At 51.2% G+C, this 19,852-nt stretch overlaps 1 protein-coding gene across 2 annotated transcripts in view; it reads right to left on the bottom strand.

Annotated features, from left to right (window-relative positions):
* Positions 1-19,852, bottom strand: part of Ppargc1b (PPARG coactivator 1 beta) — a 105,444-nt gene that overhangs the window by 13,609 nt on the left and 71,983 nt on the right. For both annotated transcript variants that reach the window (XM_020158866.2, XM_020158865.2), the window contains exons 2-8: positions 17,342-17,515; positions 10,994-11,206; positions 7,827-7,943; positions 5,103-6,222; positions 3,645-3,681; positions 3,012-3,073; positions 1,071-1,872 (exon numbers count right to left, since the gene is read on the bottom strand). In XM_020158866.2, the coding sequence (XP_020014455.2) occupies positions 1,071-1,872; positions 3,012-3,073; positions 3,645-3,681; positions 5,103-6,222; positions 7,827-7,943; positions 10,994-11,206; positions 17,342-17,515 (2,525 nt within the window). The remainder of the gene's footprint in view (positions 1-1,070; positions 1,873-3,011; positions 3,074-3,644; positions 3,682-5,102; positions 6,223-7,826; positions 7,944-10,993; positions 11,207-17,341; positions 17,516-19,852) is intronic.

Raw genomic sequence — 19,852 nt, forward strand, 5'->3', positions numbered from 1 at the left:
TTGACCAGAAGACAGCTGTGACTGCCGCTCCGACTTACTAAGGAAAGGGCTTGTGAGAGAACTTGCAGAAGCCAATTTGAGTAACACGTCATTTAGAATTTCTTCACACTGGTTTGTGGGATTCCACAAACCTCCTAAAACTGATATTTATGCAGTTTAATGGGGAGGGGGCCTTTAGTTTCATGGGATCTTCAGTTAAGACCCATTGGCATAGATGTATAAATACACAGCTGGATTTCCTAAGAAAAGCTATCTCTACATGACTTGAATTCTAGTCTCAGAGCACGGTACCCCACCCCAAGCAACGAATGAACAAGGCCCCAGGTGATTCTGCTTCTCTGCTCTGGACCTAAGAGCACCATCTAGTGGTCACTCAGGCACAGAGCTGGGACCGGCACCCACCCTCCACCAACCTCACCAGGAGGAAATCAGGCTCTGCTGTGAACAGGGAGAGAAGCAACTGCTTCCCCCAGCACCCCAAATCTGCAAAGCCTCTCTGCTTTCTGCCTAGCTCCCCAGCTGACTTTCGGACTGGCTCCATCTCACCCGTTCTGTGCACAAAGATGGTGTGAGCAAGTGGGCTCAAAGCGTATCATCCTTCTGCTGGAAGTCACAGGACAACACACGACACAACGGGACCAAGACATGGGAATAAGCCTCATCACTGTTTAATCTAGGCATTCGTCAGAACACAGGTCGGAATTATGCTAATCCTTCTTTAACATGTTAACGTCTCATACGTTTTAAACTGTGGCTCTGCCTACGTTCGCACAACAATCTCTCCACTTGACAAACAGAAAAGCAGAAAACAGAGTAAGGGTCAAACTCATTGGAACATAGGCAATAAGTGGCTAGGAGGTGGGTTTTCTTTTTTTCCCAATTGTCCCACGCCAGGCTCCACTTGCCTCCAGGACTCCCTGAACGCCCTCCCCACCCCAGAAGGCTCCCATCTCATAGTCTCTGGCCAGGATCTGAGCCATATAGCCCCCAGTTTCTGGGGCTCCTCTTTCCCTTGGCACCAAGTAGGTGCTCAGCTACCCCTTGTCCCTTCCAGAGCCACCCACCCATACCTGACATTCCGTCGGGTGGCTGGTGACCAGGAGCGGCAAGAGGAGCCAGAGCTCGAGCGGCTGCGGGAACAGAGCTGCCGACTGACCTTGCTGGGTGGGCTCTGGTAGGGACAGTGGTCAGAGCGAGGGGGGCTGACCCCTGAGTCCTCTTCTTCATTGTCCTCCTCGCCCTCCTCATCTTCCTCCTCCAAGAGGAAGTTGCTCTCACCACTGCTGCTGCTGCTGTCCTCAAAGACAGTGTCATATTCAGGGCTCTTGCACGAGGCCAGGTCTTCATCTTCCAGGGCTGTCTCCAGCAGCCCAAAGTGCTTGGTGAGGCTGGCGCGGATCTCCTGGTCTCTCAGCTGCATGGTGTCCTTGGGTGGAGCACCAGCATCACAGCTCCGATCTTCCTCCCTCCCAGAGGCCCGCATCTCAGCCCATAGGGAGGCTCCCTGCTGGGGCCAGTCCTCCAAGTGAACCCCAGACGGCTCCCAGGACCTCAGCACCTTCCTCTGCAGGGTGCCCTCTGGCCTGAGCACCTGGCAGTAGTCGTGATCTCCAAAAGAACAGGAGAAGGGACGCTTCTGGCCAGCCTGGGAGGCCAGCTGGGTGGGGGCATGCCGTAGGTGGGACAGGAGCTCACTCCGCTCTGGATGCCTCTTGGGCAGTTTGTGGGCAACCCCTGGGGCAGTCGTGAGCTGGAGAGCCTCAGAGGAAGGGAGACAGGGAGCTACGTCTTGGCCTGGGCTGTGCTTCATGTCCGGCTTGAAGGGGTCCTCCTCTGTGGGCTTGTACGGAGGTGTGGTGGGTGGGGTGAGTCCTGCCCAGGTAAGAGGAGAAATATTTGAGGGAAAGGCAGAGGTTCTAATAGGACACTGGATTTTAATTTAAGGTCACAAGGAAATGACTGTGTGCCACGATTCCCTCAACTGACACAGGGCAGCCATCACTAACTGATCACCTGCTGCCGAAGCCTGGATGCAGCCTGGGCATCCTTCAATATTGGCATTGGCATGGGATGGAATGCATTTGCCACCCTTCTGTGGCTTGGTAAATGGCTGTTAATGCATCTGACTCATTAGAGATATCTCTTCCTACTCCATGTTTAATCATTCGAAGAGCCCCAACTCAGGTATCTCCCAGCATGGAGCACAGCAGGCACCATGAGTAAAATCGCCCACTTAGATTTGACCATCCCAGTGCCTTTGACGTTCTTGCACCTGACCTTGGCCTTCATTCTCCCCAAAGCATCACAGGAACTTGCTAAAATGCCTATCTCTTCCTCCTAGGATTCCTGAAGCCCACAGGGTAAAAAAACAGACACTTCTACATTTGGGGCTTTCCTGACTGCTCTCTCCGGACCCCACTCTCCCACCCAAGTTCTTCCATGTAGCAGGACCAGGTGGCCAGTGACCCAGATGCATCCTGTACTTCCAGTCCTCCACATCTTTGCCTGTGCTGATTCTGCTGCTAGGACCTCCTTCCCCTCTGTCTTCCAATGTCTGATTGTCCTTCAAGCCCAGCTCAAATGCCCCCTAAGCTGAGCACCCCACAGTCTTCCCACGCCATGTTCCTGCACAGCCTGACTCTCTTGTGCTCCCGGAACTCCTGCTCAGACTTTGAAACAAGTGTACATCAAATAATGCTCATCAAGTGTGAGCCTGCCTCCCCACAAGACTGCCAGCTCCTCCAGGGAAGAACTGTGTCTTTCTTTTGTGACTCCCCAATATCACCTGATGTGCTGGTTACTGGCAATGAAGAGGCTAATCTCAGAACCTGACCCTCCTGCTCATAACACCCTCACTGGGCATCTCAATGCTCAGTGTACCTGTGGGCTGGTGGCAGGGAGGGCTCACTGGGCACCTACACTGCCTGAGGAGCTGTTCAATGTGGGGGATTCATAGCTGGAGGCCTTGCCAGCTCCCCAAGAGCACCTCACCAGCTGAGCCCCTAGCTCACCTGCCGTGCCACAGAGCTCCACTGTCAAGGTCTGCTCAAAGTTCTTCTTGCCAAGAGGGTCACTGGTGAGGAGAAGGAGGGCAGAAAGGGAAGAGGCCGGTCAGCATTCACCACCCAAGCATTGGAGCGGGGCTTGATGGAGTCTGGTTTTGCTGCCTTGGGGAGAATTTTCTGGGGGGGACCCCATCCTGGCTTTTGGAGGAATTCATGTAGCATGGCTTTTAGGGGACATGGGCAAAGTTGGCTGAAGGCAGAGAGAAGACAAGTGTTGTTGGCATCCATATTTTACAGATGGAGCAACTGGGGTCAAGAGTGGGTAAGGAAACTAATCCTACAGGATTGCCAGCTTTTTCCAGAGGAGAACAGAATTCTTACAGGGTCCTGGAGGCGACAACTCGTGAAATAACCTAAGGGCTTAACTCCCCATCTTTCCCCTGAGCCTGCAGAGAGAGGCCAGCTTCTAAAACCAAATTTCCTCCTAAGGAGCCAGCTTTTGAGGACTTCAGACGGCAACCAGGGCAGGAGCCTGGGGACAGGGCCAGGCTCAGGGACTGACGAACCATCTCCCCAACATACGAATTCAATAGGACAAAATCTCACAGAACAATATGCCAAGAACTGCTAAAAATCTACCTCTGTGACAACGCCAGCATGAGGCATCTGGGAGAGTCTGAAAAGAAGACAAAAAAAGAAAAATAAGATTCCACAACATGGTTATCGTGAGCAGGTGTTTCCCCTCTGAAAGAGACCTCAAACTTCCAGGGGTGCCAAGCACAGCTACCCACCCTTTGGGCAGGTGACACAAAAACATTGGCTATTTTTAGGGAAGGGCAGGAACAACTCAAATCCACCTTCTGGTTTGGGTATAGTGGTGCATCCTTGTAATCCCAGCTATTTGGGAGGCAGAGGTAGGAGGATCACAGTCACAGGAGTCCAGCATATGTGAAAGCATGAGACCCTACTTCAAGTGTGAGACCCAAGGAAGGAAGGAAGGAGAGAGATAAAGAAGGGAAGAAGGGAGGGAGAGAGGAAGGGAAGAAGGGAGGGAGGGAGGGAGGAAGGAAGAAAGGAAGGAAGGAAGGAAAGAGAGAAAGAGGGAAGGAGGGAGGGAGTTGGGAAGGGAGGGAGGAAGAAAGGAGGAGAGGAAGGAAGGAAGGAGAGAGAGAAAGAGCGAGGGGAAGGAGGGAGGGAGAGAGGAAGAGAGGAAGAAAAGAAAGAAAAGAAAGGAAAAGAAAAGAAGAAAGGAAGAAAGAAAAAGCAAGCAAGCAAGCAAGCAAGCACTACCTTCCATCCCAGAGCCTCAGTCTGCAGATCTCCTGACTGCAGAGAGGACAGATGGGCAGGAGGACTAACCCTTTCTGGACAAACACTGTAGCACAGTGGCAGAGAGTTTTGACTTCCCAGGCCTGAAGCTGAGAGTCTGGACAGGAACTCTGTAACTAAATAGTTCTGAACCTGTTTCTGCCTTTTTTTTGAAAGTTAGACTGGGGTTTGAATTCAGGGCTTTGTGCTTGCAAGGCAGACATTCTATCACTTGAGCCACGCCTCTAGTCCACTTTGCTCTAGTTATTTTGAAGATGGGGGTCTCGTGAACTATTTACCCAGGCTGGCCTTGAACTGCAATCCTACTGATCTCAGCCTCTCAAGGAGCTAGGATTACAGGCATGAGCCACCGGTGCCCACTGTTTTTAGTTTTTTTGAAACAGGAGCTCAGGCTAGTCTGAAACTCGCTATGTAGCCCAGGCTGGCCTTGAACTCCCTACCCTCCTGCCCCAACTTCCCAAAAGCTGGGATTACAGGCATGTATCACAACCTGGCTTTTGTTCATGTTTTGCCTGCCGATTTTTTCCACAAACATAAGCCCAAGAGCTCCTGTTCCTTGTCCATGCCTGATGAGAAACTCAGAGATGTACAGGTGTTTTCCTGTCCCAACAACCCATTGTACAGAAAGGGAAGTAGAAAACCAGAGAGGAAAAGGATTTGTCCTACCTTGCCCAACATATGGGTTTGGGGACTTGAACACAGGGCTCCTGGCTCCCAGAAGAGCAGGGCAGGCTACACCCTCCCTCACAGACCATGGACCCTGATTACCTCTGGAAGGGAGCTGCGGACAGCTGGGGTCCTCATCCGTGTCTCCACACCCACTCTCACAAGGGCTCTCCAGAGCAGGGATCTGGGGTCCCCGGAGGAGCTGCTGGTCTTGGCCACTGTCCTCATCTGTGGGGCTACCCAGGTTCTCCTCCATGTTGTAGGTCTCAGGAGCCAGGCATCGTGAGGGCAGAGCACCTCGGGGCTCCGAGGGGACCAGCAACTCATCAGTGAATGTCAGCCAGGGACCCAGTTCAGGGTTCAGTCTCCGTGAACGCCTCACAGGGCACACAGAGCTCTCCAGCTTCTTCCCCAGCTTGGTCCATGGCAGGCCTCGGCCCAGCCTCTTCCTGCCCCACTCCTCTTCTTCCTCTTCTTCTTCCTCCTCTTCCTCCTCATCTTCTTCCTCTTCCTGCTTCCTGGCAGAACGGCTGACATCCCCTTTCACCTCCAGCCGCAGTGGGCGCAGGCTGGGTCTGGGCCCAGTGCCCTTGGGTGACGCTGTGATCCTCACCTCTTCTGCCGGGGACGGGTGAGCAGGGGAGGCCTGGCTGTCTTTGGAGGGTCTGGGCCTTAGCCGGGGTGTGAGGGAGGCATAGACAGGTGTGGCTAAGCGGTAGGGTTTGCTGACGTCACAGAGGACATCTTGAGCCAGAAGTTCCCTCAGGATGGAAAACTCAGCCCAGGGGGCTTTGGAGGGGTGCCGGGGTTGGGGTCTGACCTGCCTGAAGGGACTGCTGCAGGGTTGGGGAGCTGGCTCTGGGGCTTGCATGGGCAACTTCCTCTGGGGCAGGCAGTAGGTGTGCATGTAGCGAATGAGTTGCACCATGGCCCGCACATCCTCCTGGGGAACCTGGGCGCTGGGGTTTGCCCTGTCCAGTGCCACGGAGTTCCTGGGAGAGGCTGGAGCTGGACAGGGGCTTGGGCAGTCCTTCTCTGTTTCCTCATCCTCCTTGGTGAGGGGCTGGGGACTCAGCTGTGGTGGAGGCTGCTGGCCCCTACCTGGAGCGCAGGCTTTTGCCTGGGGGCAGGAGAGCACCGAGGTGAGGTGCTTATGCAGTTCTGTACAACTCCGGCTCTGAGACCGTGGCACAGGGACCTTCTTGTCCTGGGGGCTGTCCATCTAGAGAGGAAGAGGCAAGAGTGAACAGGGAAGGACACACTACTTCTCCCTCTGCCACTGGCCAGCCCAGTGTGTCTCACCTGAACCATGGGCATAACCAGGTTTCCTCCACTTTATCCCAGCCTCTGCCAAGGAGCCTGCCACCCAGCTGTGCTCAGTATATGAGGAACAAAGAAGTAACCAGCCTTCTTCAAGGCTCCCTGCCATGGAATTGAGTCCCTGCCAGGTACACTGCCACAGGACTATTCTGTTCTGACCACTCCATTCTCCCACTCCATACCCTCTAGTAACAGGGCCAGGACATGGACTGTTACTGTCTGGGACTAGGTGTGAGAGGAGATCCCTGTAAATGGAGACTTCTAGAGCCTTCTGGAATAATAGGTATGTTCCAAAACTGAGTTGTGGTCATGGCTGTATGACTGTCAATTTACTAAAACTTACAGAATTGTACTTTTAAAATAGGTAGCTTTTAGCCTGGTGCAGTGGCATGCACCTGTAATCCCAACACCTGGGAGGCTGAGAAAGGAGAATGACTTAAGCCCAGGGGTTTTCAACCTGGGCAACATAGCAAGACCCTGTCTCAAAAAAAAAAAAAAAAGACCTTTATGATATGTAAAGGGTATGTCATAAATAAAGTTGCAAGAAAAATTCAGTCGTTTCCCAGTGCCCAAAGGATAAGGGGAGGCTCCTTGGGTTGGTATCTGAGGCCCTCTGCAATCTGGCACCAGGAACTACCTGGCCTCTCTCTCAAGCCTTATCTGCCCCCACCCAGCCATCCACAAGGGCTGCCCTTTTGCTGGGGTTTTCTAACAGTGGCTGACAGTTTGTTTTGCCTCTCTCAGGAGCCTCTCAGCCTCCTAGAGGGCAAAGAGTGGCTCCCAGACATACTTGGTGCTGCTCCTTAATAGAACAGGACACAAGGGGAGGCGGGGAGGATCCTTTCTTTCAGTCAGCCAGGATCAATAGGGAGAGAGCACAGGGACAGGGGAACCTAGCAAGGGAGAGGTTCCTTCTGAACCTCTGTGTGGCAGGCTCCTAACTGCCTCTGAGGGTACGGAATTGTACTGCAGTCCCCTGGAGGGATGTGTAGAGCAGGACCAGAAGATCTGAGTACAACTTTGAGGAACAGGAACCCTGGGAAATCACCTGTTTAAACTCACCCCACCCCACACACCCCATTAGGCTTGGACCATCGGGCCCAAGGAAAAAGAGGACTTGCTTTGATCCTGCATATGTAGCACTCCTAACTGTCTAATGATTCCTCAGAAAAGAAATCCCAAAATCCCAGTGCTTTACTGACTGCAGCCTCCACTACCAGTAAGGATCTTGTTCCCATTAGAACATGAACCCTGAGGGCAGGTCACACCTTTTTGTCCCTGCTCTAACCTATGCTAACACCTAACATTGCCTAAAACACTATAACCCCACACTGGGCTGGGTCTCAAGAAGCACTGCCTAGGACACCAGCTTGGCAAGGGCTGTGTGAGGAGCAGGGGGAGAAACTAAAGTGGATTGAATCTGCCAACTCCTAGCCAGAGCTGACAGCTGTATCTCAGAGAGGACACCTGGGAACCCAGGCCACCTCCGGACATGTGCAGAAATACCTTGACACAAGGTCGCTGACTTCTGGACCTGAGGCTGGCCTGGTGCCAGTTGATGCCCTCCTTCTGGGTGTCAGACTCTGACGTCGGGGAGGATGTGGCCAGAAGGAGCTTCTGCAACTACAAAGAAGCAGAGGGAGAGAGGCTGGACCCAAGCATGGCAAACGACTTCGAGGACCACATGGCCAGGTGACCATGCCCTGGGTACCACCAGGGATGGTGGAGAGGCCATGTAAAGACCTAGTACTATGCTACCAATACATTAAGCACAGAAAGCAAATTATCTTAACAATCCCTAACACATACAAGTATCCCACTGACACGTAAGTCCTTTTCAGAGTTAATAACCTAAAAGAATCGCTGTGACTTTGAGAGACAGGTCTTGGGTAACGCCATTACTGGGACCTTCCGCATATACTTGTAGTACACACATGCACTGACACACAGTCTGGGAGGTGAGGCACCAAAAAAAGATTCTCTGAAGTGGGATTATAGCTGATTTCCCTTTTGATCATTCATATGACCTTTTAAAAAATTTATTTCTTAAACAAGTAATATTCATAAATGTTGAGTGTGTGTGTATGTGTTTGTGTGTGACCAGAAACACTAATGGATGGACAATTTAAAAGCAAGTCTCCCTCCTGCCCAAGGTCCCTTTAGTTTCTTTGACCTTTTTTTTCTAATGAATTTTTCTATAGAGATTATCGAAACTTTCCTGCCTCTGCCCCCTTGTGGGCAGGTACACAGCAGATCTAAGCTGAACACATCAGGTGGTTACACCTAGGACCCACTATAGCCAAGAGTGAGAACAAGGTGGAAAACAGCACCAAGTGTTTTCTGGAGAATACATTCCCTACCATGCACCCTTTGGGAGGGAGTGTCAAAGGCCCAGGAGGTGCAGAAGAAAACATGCCCCACCTCTGAACCTGAAGGATCCCCATCACCTCACCTACACCTCAGTGAGCACACACATTTGTGATTCTGACTTTGGATAGGAAAGGCCTTTGGGCTAGAGGAGGACCTGGTTCTAGCCCAGTTCAGCCCCGCTCCAGTGAGTCCTTGGGCAAGCCATTTCCTTCTCTGAGCCTTGGTTTCTCTGTTGGCATTAGGAGAGGCAAGGAGACAGAACGAGTGGAGCTGAGGCTTTCCTTGACTCTAAGAGCACAAGAAATGGTGCTGACCACAGAAAAATGCCCAGCTACCTATAGGTCCTCAGGTTCTCCTAAGTCCATGGATTATCTGGATCCATGGCAAGAGCTAGTAGCTAGACAGTGAGTCTGCTTCCCATAAGCCTAGCATAGTGTCTGAAACAAGGCACTCAGGAAATGTGTGTGGAGTGAGGCAGGTGAAGGCATGAGAGGGAAATGACCTTTGACCAGCAGGGGTCACTGTTTGCCTCTCCCAGATCTGGTCCTTCAGTAGAGGCCCCAGGCAGAAATGATACTTAGCGTTGCCGTTATTACTGCTCATGGTGGTGTCAGGACTGTGACTTAACCAACATGTACTAAGCAGGTGTACGTGCCAGGCACTGTTCTAAGTGCTCCCCAGGTATTTCCTGCCGTAATCTTCCTAACAGCCTTTGACCCAGCACTGTTACCCAGCTGGGAAGCTGAGTCAGCAAGAGGTTGAGGGAGGGTCTGTGCCTAAGTAACCCACAAGCACTAACGGGCAGAGCTTGAGTCAAACCCAGGTCATCTGGTTTCAGTCTGGAAGGAAGTAGGACCCCATCAGCCAGGGTCCTGATGCGACACAGCACATTCTGTGCTCACTAAATGTTTCCCGCTGCTTCAGGGATCTCAAAGGCAGTGGGAGGAGAAGGAAAAGGGCCCAAGGCCACGAGTCAGAACACCTGGATTCTAGACTATGCTGTGTGACCACAGAAGAGACTTTCCTCATTCTAGCCCTCAGTTTCTTCAGGTGGGCTTGATGGTCATCAAGGGCCTTCCCAGTTCCACCTCTCCCTTGACCTAAGAACCCTCCCTGCTCCAATAGATCCTGATGGCCTAGGTGACAATAACCAGCTCCAGGAGCCACAGTTTTAAGGTAAGGAAGGAGCCCAAGGCAACTGGGCTTTGGCACCCTTGGCCCGAGTTGAGGGCAAGTGCCATCAGTAACCTGTGCAAGTCAGATCCTCTAAAATTCTGGTCAGAGCTGATGTGTTCTGTCATTATGCCTACTTCGATACCCCACACACGTGCAAAACATTTCACCTGCACTGGGGGTGGGGGGAAGACTGGAAACCAGTCCAACTTCTTTGAAAGGTAATCTGGAAGGATCTGTGTACACTGAAAACTCATGTGTCCAGAGACCCAAAAATTCCACTTCTAGGGATTTATCCACCTACATGGGGCAAAGGCCTTTACAAGTAGTGACTGAAGCACTGTTTGTGACAGTGGAAGAGCTGGGAGAACATAAGATCCATCAGCAGTGGAATGGTTAATGCGTGGCACATTCTTACCCAGAAACACTACACAGCCAATAAAAAGGATGAGACAGAGCTCTACATTCCAATCTGGAAGAGTTTCCAAGACACACAGTTCAGTGAGAAAGCAAGGTACAGAACAATCTATAATACAGGCTCCCTTTTGTGGTTAAAAAAAAAAAATAGATGAGGAGGAAAAGTCACATAACGCACCAGTAACCATGGTTACCTCTGGGAAAGGCAAAAGCAATTGGTAGAGGGCTAAGGAGGTTTTGCTTTTAACTGTACACATTTCCTGCTTGTATTTTTACCCTGTGTGGAATCTCAGGGAAGATGTTAGCATGCAATTTCAAGGGTTTAACACAGGACTAAGGTCAGTCTTTGAAATTCCAAAGCGCCTACAGAATGCAAGTGAAGGGCTGGCAGAATGGTTCAAGTGGTAATAAAGCGCCACAGGCCACCCTAGCAAACATGAGACCCTGAGTTCAAACCCTAGTACTGCCAAAAAAAAAAAAGGCACACAGAATGCAGGTACTAGTGCTAGTTCCACTGTCCAGATGGGAAAGGTGAGGCCCAGGGAGGCCTCCCACCTCCAGTCCAGGCTCACCATGGGAACCACGTTGCTGTGCTCCACAGGACCCTGTGGGGTGGGGGTGGGGGACCTTGGAGCTGATGGCTCTGCCTCCATCACCCTACAGCTGGACACCCAACCCCAGGCTATCGCCTCATCTAAGAAATGGATCCTCACCAATGACAGCTCATCCACCTCAGACACTGGGGTTGTGAGCCTCTCCAGGGCGGGGCTGGGGGGTGCAGACAAGGGGGCAGGTGAGGCTGAGGCACAGGACGGCGTGTCTCCCTCATCCAGGCCCGGGAAGGCAGCCAGTCCCACATCATCTTCAGGGATGTCGTCCAGGGTCTTTGTGAGTGCTGCTAGGAGGGCCTCATTCTCACTGTCGATCTGGAGTGGGAGATAGAGAGGGGAGAGAGTGAGTCATCACTTGGGACTCAACTCTCTGCACAGAGGAAACGGGCTCTGCCTGTCCCATGAGCCACGATCCTCCTCCCAAACCCCCACTCCCCGGGTCTCATCAGATCTGCTCAGTATTCCTGGGATAGCAGATGCTCAATGAACACGTTGCCAACTCCAAGAATCACAGAATTTTATGAGCAGGCAACAGGTGGTGTACGGACTGCTCTGCAGTCCCAGCCCTTGGCATGTGACCTGGGGCAGAAGGCTATCCACCTAAGGTCCTTTGCCTCTTCCACCAGGGACTGCTGCAAGCTGTGTCCCATTGCAGGTCCCAACTCCTTAGACCCTGGGTCCCAGATAGAGTGGAGGCTGTACCCTGCATGGCACAACCACGACAATGATAACCAGAGTAGTTACTGTTCCCTGTGACCAGGGTTGCTCTCCTTGCTCAGTCAAGAAGAGGCACTAGGGGTTGTGGTCAGGAGCTTGGGCCCTAGAGGTGGGGCTGAATCCCACAGCATACACTTACAAACTCTGGATGCTTAGGTACATTTGTTTCCTCACCTGCCAGATGGGGTAACAGACTGGACCCACCCCATCGGGTTCCTGCTGAGGACTAGATGAACCACTGTAGGTAATATGCTTAGCAAATGGTGCCTGGCAGGAAACAAGTGTTCACTATGCTGACAACTACAACCATGAATGAACTACCACAATTCCATGACAGCGATGATGTGGCTGGTCTGCGCCTGGCTTTGTATACTGGTGGGCCAGCACACCAAGACCACCATGCCCTCCCCCGGCGGGGGGCGAGCAGAGTCCTGCCTCCAGAGGAGACTACAGTGCGTTTCAGAGTATGAGAAAGGCTGGGTGGGGATGAGTGGGGGTCAGAGGAGGAGGATGCTAGGATGGGGAGGAAGAATGTGATGAAGATTGTAGGCTACCCAGGGTGGCCAGGAAGCCTTCTCTGAGCAGCTAACACTTACTTAAACTTGACAGCAACCAGGCAAAGGGCTAAGGAAAGAAGACCCAGCAGAGGGGAGTCCCAGTACAAAGGCCTGGGGCATAGAGCTTGGCCATGAGGAGGATGGACAGACTTTGTCACAAGGGCAGCACTACTCCAATCTCCATTTTGCAGGTGAGGAAACTGGTTACCCAAGCACAGCTAGGTTCTAGCCCACGTGCCCCACGCACAGAAGAACCAGTGCTCTTCCTTTCCTACTGTCTATAATCCACGAGGAAGGTCAGCATTCATGGGCCCTGGCCCCAGGCCAGAGGTCAGGAACAGAGACCACGCCGCTCCTAGGTGAGGTCAACTCCCGGGCCTGTCCTGGCAGAAGCACATGCTGTCACGTGATGCTTCCCCAGCACATTTCCCATCCCAGGTCAGGCTGGTTTCCTTTTTCAGGAAGTGCAGCTGAAATACACATCTCTCGTGATGGCCCTTTGGCTGCACTAAATCTGTTCCAGGCCTTGCGGCATGCGCAGTGGCTGAGTAAATTGGTGGGGGCGGGGGGGAGAAGGAGAACAAATATGTTTGTAATTTTTAGAACAGAACTAAGAATAAAAGAAAGAAGATCTTGGTTGGCTCTGACCCAGGGCCCGGGGCTGGGTACCCCCAGGGACACGGACTCTGGCTCTAGAACAGTATGGGGACTCACCTGAGTGCTATTCATCCACATGTCTCCCCCAGCCCTCAGGCCAGGCTCCCAACATTGTGTCCTCAGAACAATGTGTCCAGTTTGATCCTGGAACCTGGGGCCCAAATACCATACTTGGGGCTGACCACATGGACTCTGCCACTGACAGGGTGATTCTGAGCAGGTCACTTCCCTCCTCTAAACCTGTTCCTTTTCCTGTAGGATGGGAAGACATGACCCCAGGGGCCTCTCCTGCAGGACTGATGGGAGTGCCTAGCTCTGTATCTGGGCCATGGGAAGCAGCAGAGTTGCTGAACGAAGGAATGAATGAACAATGCCGGGAGTTCAGTGTCTCCGAGACCAGATTCTAGAGGGAAGTCATCCAGAGATGACATCATCAGCTCTGGGTAGAAAGAGAATTCCCACTCTTTCCCAGGGAGTGTAACAACTGACCTGAGACACTGTGAGTTATCACACATACAGGGTCATATTGTGATCAGTGCATCAAACACATGGCATGCGTGGCCCTGCTCCCACATTACTGACCGTGGGACTGGTAACTTCCATGCCAGCATGTCTCCTGACACAGGGCTCCAAGCCACAACTCCCAGCCAAACACAGCTGGTGATCCTCAGGAAACGTACCCGCCCTTCTTTCTACAGGAGGGGGTTAAGGCCCCTGGAAAGAGGTTTGTCAAGGCAAGCCGGGACATGGGGTCAAGGACAAAACGGGGACTTAGAAGGCCAACTGACTACTGGAACACTGAGTGCTGGGCACGGGGTTGAAATGAGCACACAATGACAGAGACCTAAAGAAGCACCCATCAAGTTGGGTAAAAATGACAATGACTAACAAAAGGCCTCTGTCACCCCCCTCCCGCATGCTGCTCAGCTCTGGAGCAGCCCAGTGGGGCTGGATGCACTGAGCCAGCTGGAAGAAAGGCCACTCCTGCCCACGAGGCCACAGTGGCTCTCTCCAGGCTTCTGGGCCATCCCGTAGGACCCTAGGATAACACGTCACAGGGAGCTGGCCACCCTCCTCTTCCTGGACCCATTAGTTCGCTCTCCCTGCTCAGCTTAGAAGCAGAGTGCAAATTAATGGAGAGTTAATCAGCTGAGGAAGGGATATTAATAGACTCGGCCCCACACCCAGCCTTCCTGAGCAGATCCCAAGCTGGAGGAAAAGGAGCCCTAGAGAAATCTGAAGGAAATGCTTCACTGGGGACCTGGAGCAGCTTGAAGGAATGGCAGAGAAGTGCATTTAAGCTGTCAGAGATCCTCCCTGTCCAAGGGGCTTCACTGAAGCCCCAGAAACCTGGGAAATTGACACACTTTCCCCCATTTTTCTGGGAGAAGGTCCATGATTATCTCAGTGTCTGGAAGGGTTTTGTACACCTCTGCTCTTCCACCCTCAACAGATCACGAGCTACTCATCTAGTCCATGCTCCTTCTGGATTCCTCACATGGGGAAACTGAGGCCCCACTAAAGAAAGCAACTTGCTCAAGACTTCATGCTGCATAACCAAACACCTGCTTAGCCTAGAAACATTTACTAAGTGCGAGTCGTACCCCAGTCCAGGACTCTGGGCACACAGAGGAGTGGAAGGTAATGTTCCTGTTCCTAAATGATTGTCAACCCTTGTAACTATAGCCTGTCCTCCATTTTCCTAGTTTGGTTCATAGCAATGGTGCCATTTGATTGCTAAAATATGGCTGATACAGGCAGCCAGGCTCCATAATGTCCACTGGTCCCATGAGGATGCTCTCTTTGCTAGTGGCAGAAGGAAGATAGAAACCCATGGTCCCTGGGTGTCCCCTCAAGGTTTTGAAATGGATTATGCCTAGCCCAGGCAGAAGAGAAAACCTTACAATCAGTTCCTTTATTTAAAATGCATGAATTTAGTCTTGGCCATGTAGGGAAGCCCCAGAGGTGAAAAAATGTTGTCATTAGGGAGCTCACAGTCTGAAAGACATGAGAGCTGACCAACTGCCTGAGCAAGAGGCAACATAAGCTCTGGGAGTCAAAGGTTCATTAATTTTATGACTTTTTTTGTGGGGAGTACTGGAGTTTGAACTCAGGGCCTTGCGCTTGCTAATCAGGCATACTACTATTTGAGCCACTCAGCCAGCCCTTTGTCCTGGTTATTTCTGAGATAGGGTCTCACTTTGTGTCCTGGCCACCCTGGACTGCGATCCTCCAACTTGTTCTTTCCCATGTAGCTATGGATGACAGGCACACACCAACATGCCCAGCCATTGGTTGAAAAGGGGTCTTCTGAACTTTTTGCCCAGACTAGCCTGTAACCATGATCCTTTTACTCTCAGCCTCCTGAGTAGCTAGGTGGCTTGAGTCACAGGTGCAGCATTTGATGACTATTTATTAGGCCCTGACAGATGCCAGGACACTGGGGAAAGCTGTGGGAATATGACAAGGCACAATGCAGACTGGGCCCCAGAGACTACAATGGCCAGAGTTGGGCGGAGGGATGGTTACAGGCCTGATCACACACATGGTGGGTGCATTGGTGAGTAATGGATGAAGCTGGCCTGGTCTGGGGACAGTTGGTGGAGTGTGCAGGCCATGAAGGGGAGAGGGGCGGTGGGTGGAGCTCTTCTACCTGTGAGGACCATCTTCTCACAAGGCTGGGAGCCTGGGGGCCACACCAGCTTCCTCTGGTCTGAACTCATTTTGTGTCATAGGAGGACTACAGCAGAGGCCTGCTGGGACTCTGGACCGGAGGAACAGGTGTGTATGTGGGGAGCTGTGCAGGTGAGGTGGTGATGGTCTCCAGGCAGCACCCAGACCCTTCTCAAGCATTAGCCATCTGCAACCTGAAAGCAGTTTTGGGAAACTGCTCCTAAGGAATCATCCCCATTGCTCAGATAAGGTCCTGAATGGAGCTAGAATCACAGTCCTGCTGATCCCTCATGGGTTAGTAAGGGGGTTTAGCATAGCAGGGCAGGGTATGGGGTCCTAGGTTAAAATCTTTGCCCTCACCCTTCCTAGCTGTGTGACTGTGGGCCAGTTACTTCACTTGTCTGGGCTTTAGTTTCCTCACCTGTAAAATGGGTTAATAGTGTGCAATTTACAGGTTGTAATAATCTTGGGAAAATCTAAACTGCTATGGTACAAAGACTGCATGGTGAAGCCCCTGCCTATTTCTCTGGTCCATCTCAGCCATCATCACCCCCACCCACCCAATCCCCTTCCTACTTCACACTCTGCACTGACTGCTTCTCTTGTCTGGAACACTGACCCTGCTCTTCAAGCCTTCCAGAGCTGTTGCTGCCTCGCCTTTCCACTCTTCCTTGGAGAGGCCTTTCCCGACTCTAATCTGCTGTTCTGGCTGTTTCCTCTTGGGTCCAGTCACAAGTGACTGCAGCTGGCTTATGTGTCTGCTGACTTGGGACGTCTCCCCTCCAGACTGTGAGTCCACCAACAGACACAGTGCCGTACTCTGGAGCGCCACAGGCCTTTCTAGAAAGACTGATAAGAGTCCATCAAGGATGACTTGAGGAGACACTGTGGCACACCAGCGTGGCTTGCACACACAGAATGGTGCTGTGCTAGTGCCACACAGGCACAGACAGCTGTGGCTCTGCCTTAATTTCTAATAGTCAGGGAGGGGAAGGAAGGAAATTTCAAGAAAAGAATCATGAATCCGAAGCCCCAATCTCCCAGCTTCAACACAGTCAAGCTTATTTCTTCTGTGGCCCTCCATGCCACACACCCACAGCCACACATGCAAAAATATGCAGTGTTTGCTTCTTTCTCAAACAAGCACCAGGCATCCTATTATTCCACAAAAGAGGCCTCCTTAAAGGCAATGCCAGCCACCATGTGCCCAAGGCTGGACGGTGGGGTACACAGGACTGAGAGGCCTGTGCATGGTGCCTCTTGGTACCGCTTTTAATTAAAGAACCTTTAGGCCCAACAGAAAATGGGATAACGGTATTTACAGTCGAGAGTTGTGGGGAGAGTGAAATGAGTTCATATACACAGAGGGGCAGAACAGGTGCTCAGCAATGGGAGGCCTCACTGCAGTGTCCTTCTGGAGGCATCAGGGCTGAATTTGAGTCTAGTTCAGCCAGGTAACTTACCCAAGGCTCCTGATTTTACATCTCCACAACTGTTTCCTTATCTGTAAAATGGGAAAATATGGCACCTGCCTCATGGGTGTCAAGTGAAGCTTCCATGAGATAATACAGGAACAGAGGACTCAAAGTTCCCTGGCCCATGGAGGACCTTGGTTTTTCCTGGGAAGCATAGAGGGAATAGCTCCTCTCAGCCCTTTCTTTTGGAGGTGACCACATGGACCAGGATTGTGGATGAGAACTGGCCCAGGTCAGGTACAGATCCAGGGTAGGAAACAGGCTCCCAAGAGCTTGGGTGAGTGGGGGACTTCTTGTCATGAACCAGCATAGAACGTGGAGCAGGGTGGAGCAGGCTCCAGAGACAGGGATGGAGACTCAGGTCGGCCTACCTGGAAGAGCTCAGAGTCGTCGTGGCTGTACTGGTTGGGCTCCGGCTCAGAGTTCTCAGGACCCCAGGGCAGCTCCCCAAAGCAAGTGGCTGAGTCAAAATCACTGGCGTCCAGCTGGGAGAGGTCGAGCTCTGGAAAATCAGCACAGAGCTGCTCCTCCCCGGATCCTCCACCCTGAGGAGACAGGAAGGAAGGAAGTGGATCAGATCTGAGCTTGCCTGGACCTCAGTGGTAAGTCTCTTGCTGCAGATCGGGACCCTGGACTGAGGCCTGGTTTCGATCGGAACCCTGGACTGAGGCCTGCCTTCGATCGGGACCCTGGACTGAGGCCTGGTTTCGACAAATGGCTAATCACCTATCTACTGGTAGCTACACCAGCTACCAGTACAAAACCTTCTGTTGCCCTCTCCGCTTCTTGGCACTCCTACACATCCCTCAATACCCTATCTGTATGGCATCTCTCTCCTCTTAGTAGAACTGTTTTGTTGAAAAGTTTAATTAGAGTCTGTAAATAGAGTTATACAACTGTCCCCAAATGTAAGGGGATTTCTTAAAGCTAACAACCCCTCTAGACTACTAATGAGACAAGATACAGTAATAATAATTGGCTGGCATTATTGAGTGATTGCCAGGTTCTAGGGAAACACTTGCCCACATTTCCAGGGATATTAGAGAGCTACTTGTAATGTCTAAGTAAAACCATTCATGCACCTGTATCATGAAATACTACAATGCTATGAAAAGAACGACACAGACTAATGGATCACCTCCAAGACATGACAAATAAAAAACCGAGTTGCAGAATATCCACATGTAGCATACACTCCCACATGTGTACTGGGAGTGAAATGTCAATCAAGCCCCACGCTTCTCCATGTAGGACAATGCAAACTCACAGGAAGAGGTCTGGAAGGTCAGGCACACACCAGCAGTGGGGGTGGGGTAGAAGGGAGCTGGAGGTAACTGGGATCAGCACCAGAACAGAACCAGTGGTTCTGTTCATAGCAAGTGGGAGCTTGCTATGTTAGAAATAATGAAAGTTCTCAGGCCAGTTCGAGATCCACTGAATCAGAAGGCAATCAGCTTCTCACTTGGCACACAGTGGACAGACACCAATGGGAGGCGGAAGATGCCCTGCAGACTCAGGTGCAGTCCGAGTCAGGAGATAGGCACTGCAGGGGACATGACAGCAACAAGGAGGGAGACCCTGGGGCCTGCAGACCTGAGTTAAAACCCCCTCTCGCCAGCTCTGAGTCTGCGTGGGGATCCTTTCTCACCTCTGGAAACTCAAGCCAGATGAGGTGCTATAAAACGGGGAAATTGTACCTGCCCTACAGTGTTGAGAGCAAAGGGATGGCACTATAGCCGGGCCCAGTAAGTGCTCAATAAACGGCAGCTAAGTGACACCAAATGATGAGGATCATAATAAAAACAGTGTTTCATGACAGGTAGAGAGGGGTGGGGACCTGCCTCAGAGAACAAAAAAAGGCAAACATGACATTAAGAGAAATAGGTTTTGCCTAGGCCATTTCCTTAATTGTTCCCACTTACTGGGCCTCATAAATTATGAAAAAATGTATATAATTAGCTCAACTTGACACAGGAAAAAGGCTTTTATCCAAATTTGGGTCAAATGTCTTAATTGGTGTTTTGCAAGAATCTTGCCTGCATGGATAGCATGAGGCCATCGCGGCTGAGTGTCAGGCCAGGCAGTATTGTGCCAGAAGCCTGTCCCCAGGGCCATGTCCCACCACCCCTGCCTTCCACCTGCCTGTTCTTTCTCTAGTACACATGTATTCAGTAGCCCTAAATATTGAGCTCCAAGTCACTTTGAGTCAAGTATTGTGCCAGGCACAAAAGCCAAGGGTGAAACAGATAAAACTTCTGTCCTCTGGGCACTCACATGACGGGGGTGGCAGAGGATGGCATCAAAAAACAAAATGATGTAAATAAAACATGTGTTTACAGTAGTCTCCCTTTATGTGCAGTTTCAGTTATCCACAGTCAACTAGAGTCAGCAAAGAATGAATAGAAATTCTAAAAATAAGCAATTTAGAAGTTTTAAATTGTATTCCATTCTGAGTAGCATGATGAAATTTTAAGTAGTCCTGGTTCTGTCTTACTGGGATGTCAGTCACCCTTCTGGCTAGTGTATCCACACTGTATATGCTACCCATCCATTAGTTACTTAGTAGCCATTAGCCGTTAGTTGTGTTATGGCAGTGCTTGTGTATAGGTAATCCTTGTTTTACTTTCTAACAATGCCAAGTGCAAGAGTAGTGATGCTACAATTTGAATATGCCAAAGAAAAATTATAAAGTTCTTCCTTTATGTGAAAAGGTTAACGTTCTTAGGGAAAACAAAAACCTCCTATGCTGAGGTTGTTTTGATCTAAGATAAGAACAAATCTTCATGTCCAAGAATTTGTGAAGGTAAATAAAATTTGTGTTAGTTTTGCTGTACCTCAAACTGCAAAAGTTAGGGTGACAGTATGTAATAAGTGCTGAGTAA

This window comes from Castor canadensis, chromosome 6 (genome assembly GCF_047511655.1).
Source record: "Castor canadensis chromosome 6, mCasCan1.hap1v2, whole genome shotgun sequence".
In the NCBI taxonomy this organism is placed as follows: domain Eukaryota; kingdom Metazoa; phylum Chordata; class Mammalia; order Rodentia; family Castoridae; genus Castor; species Castor canadensis.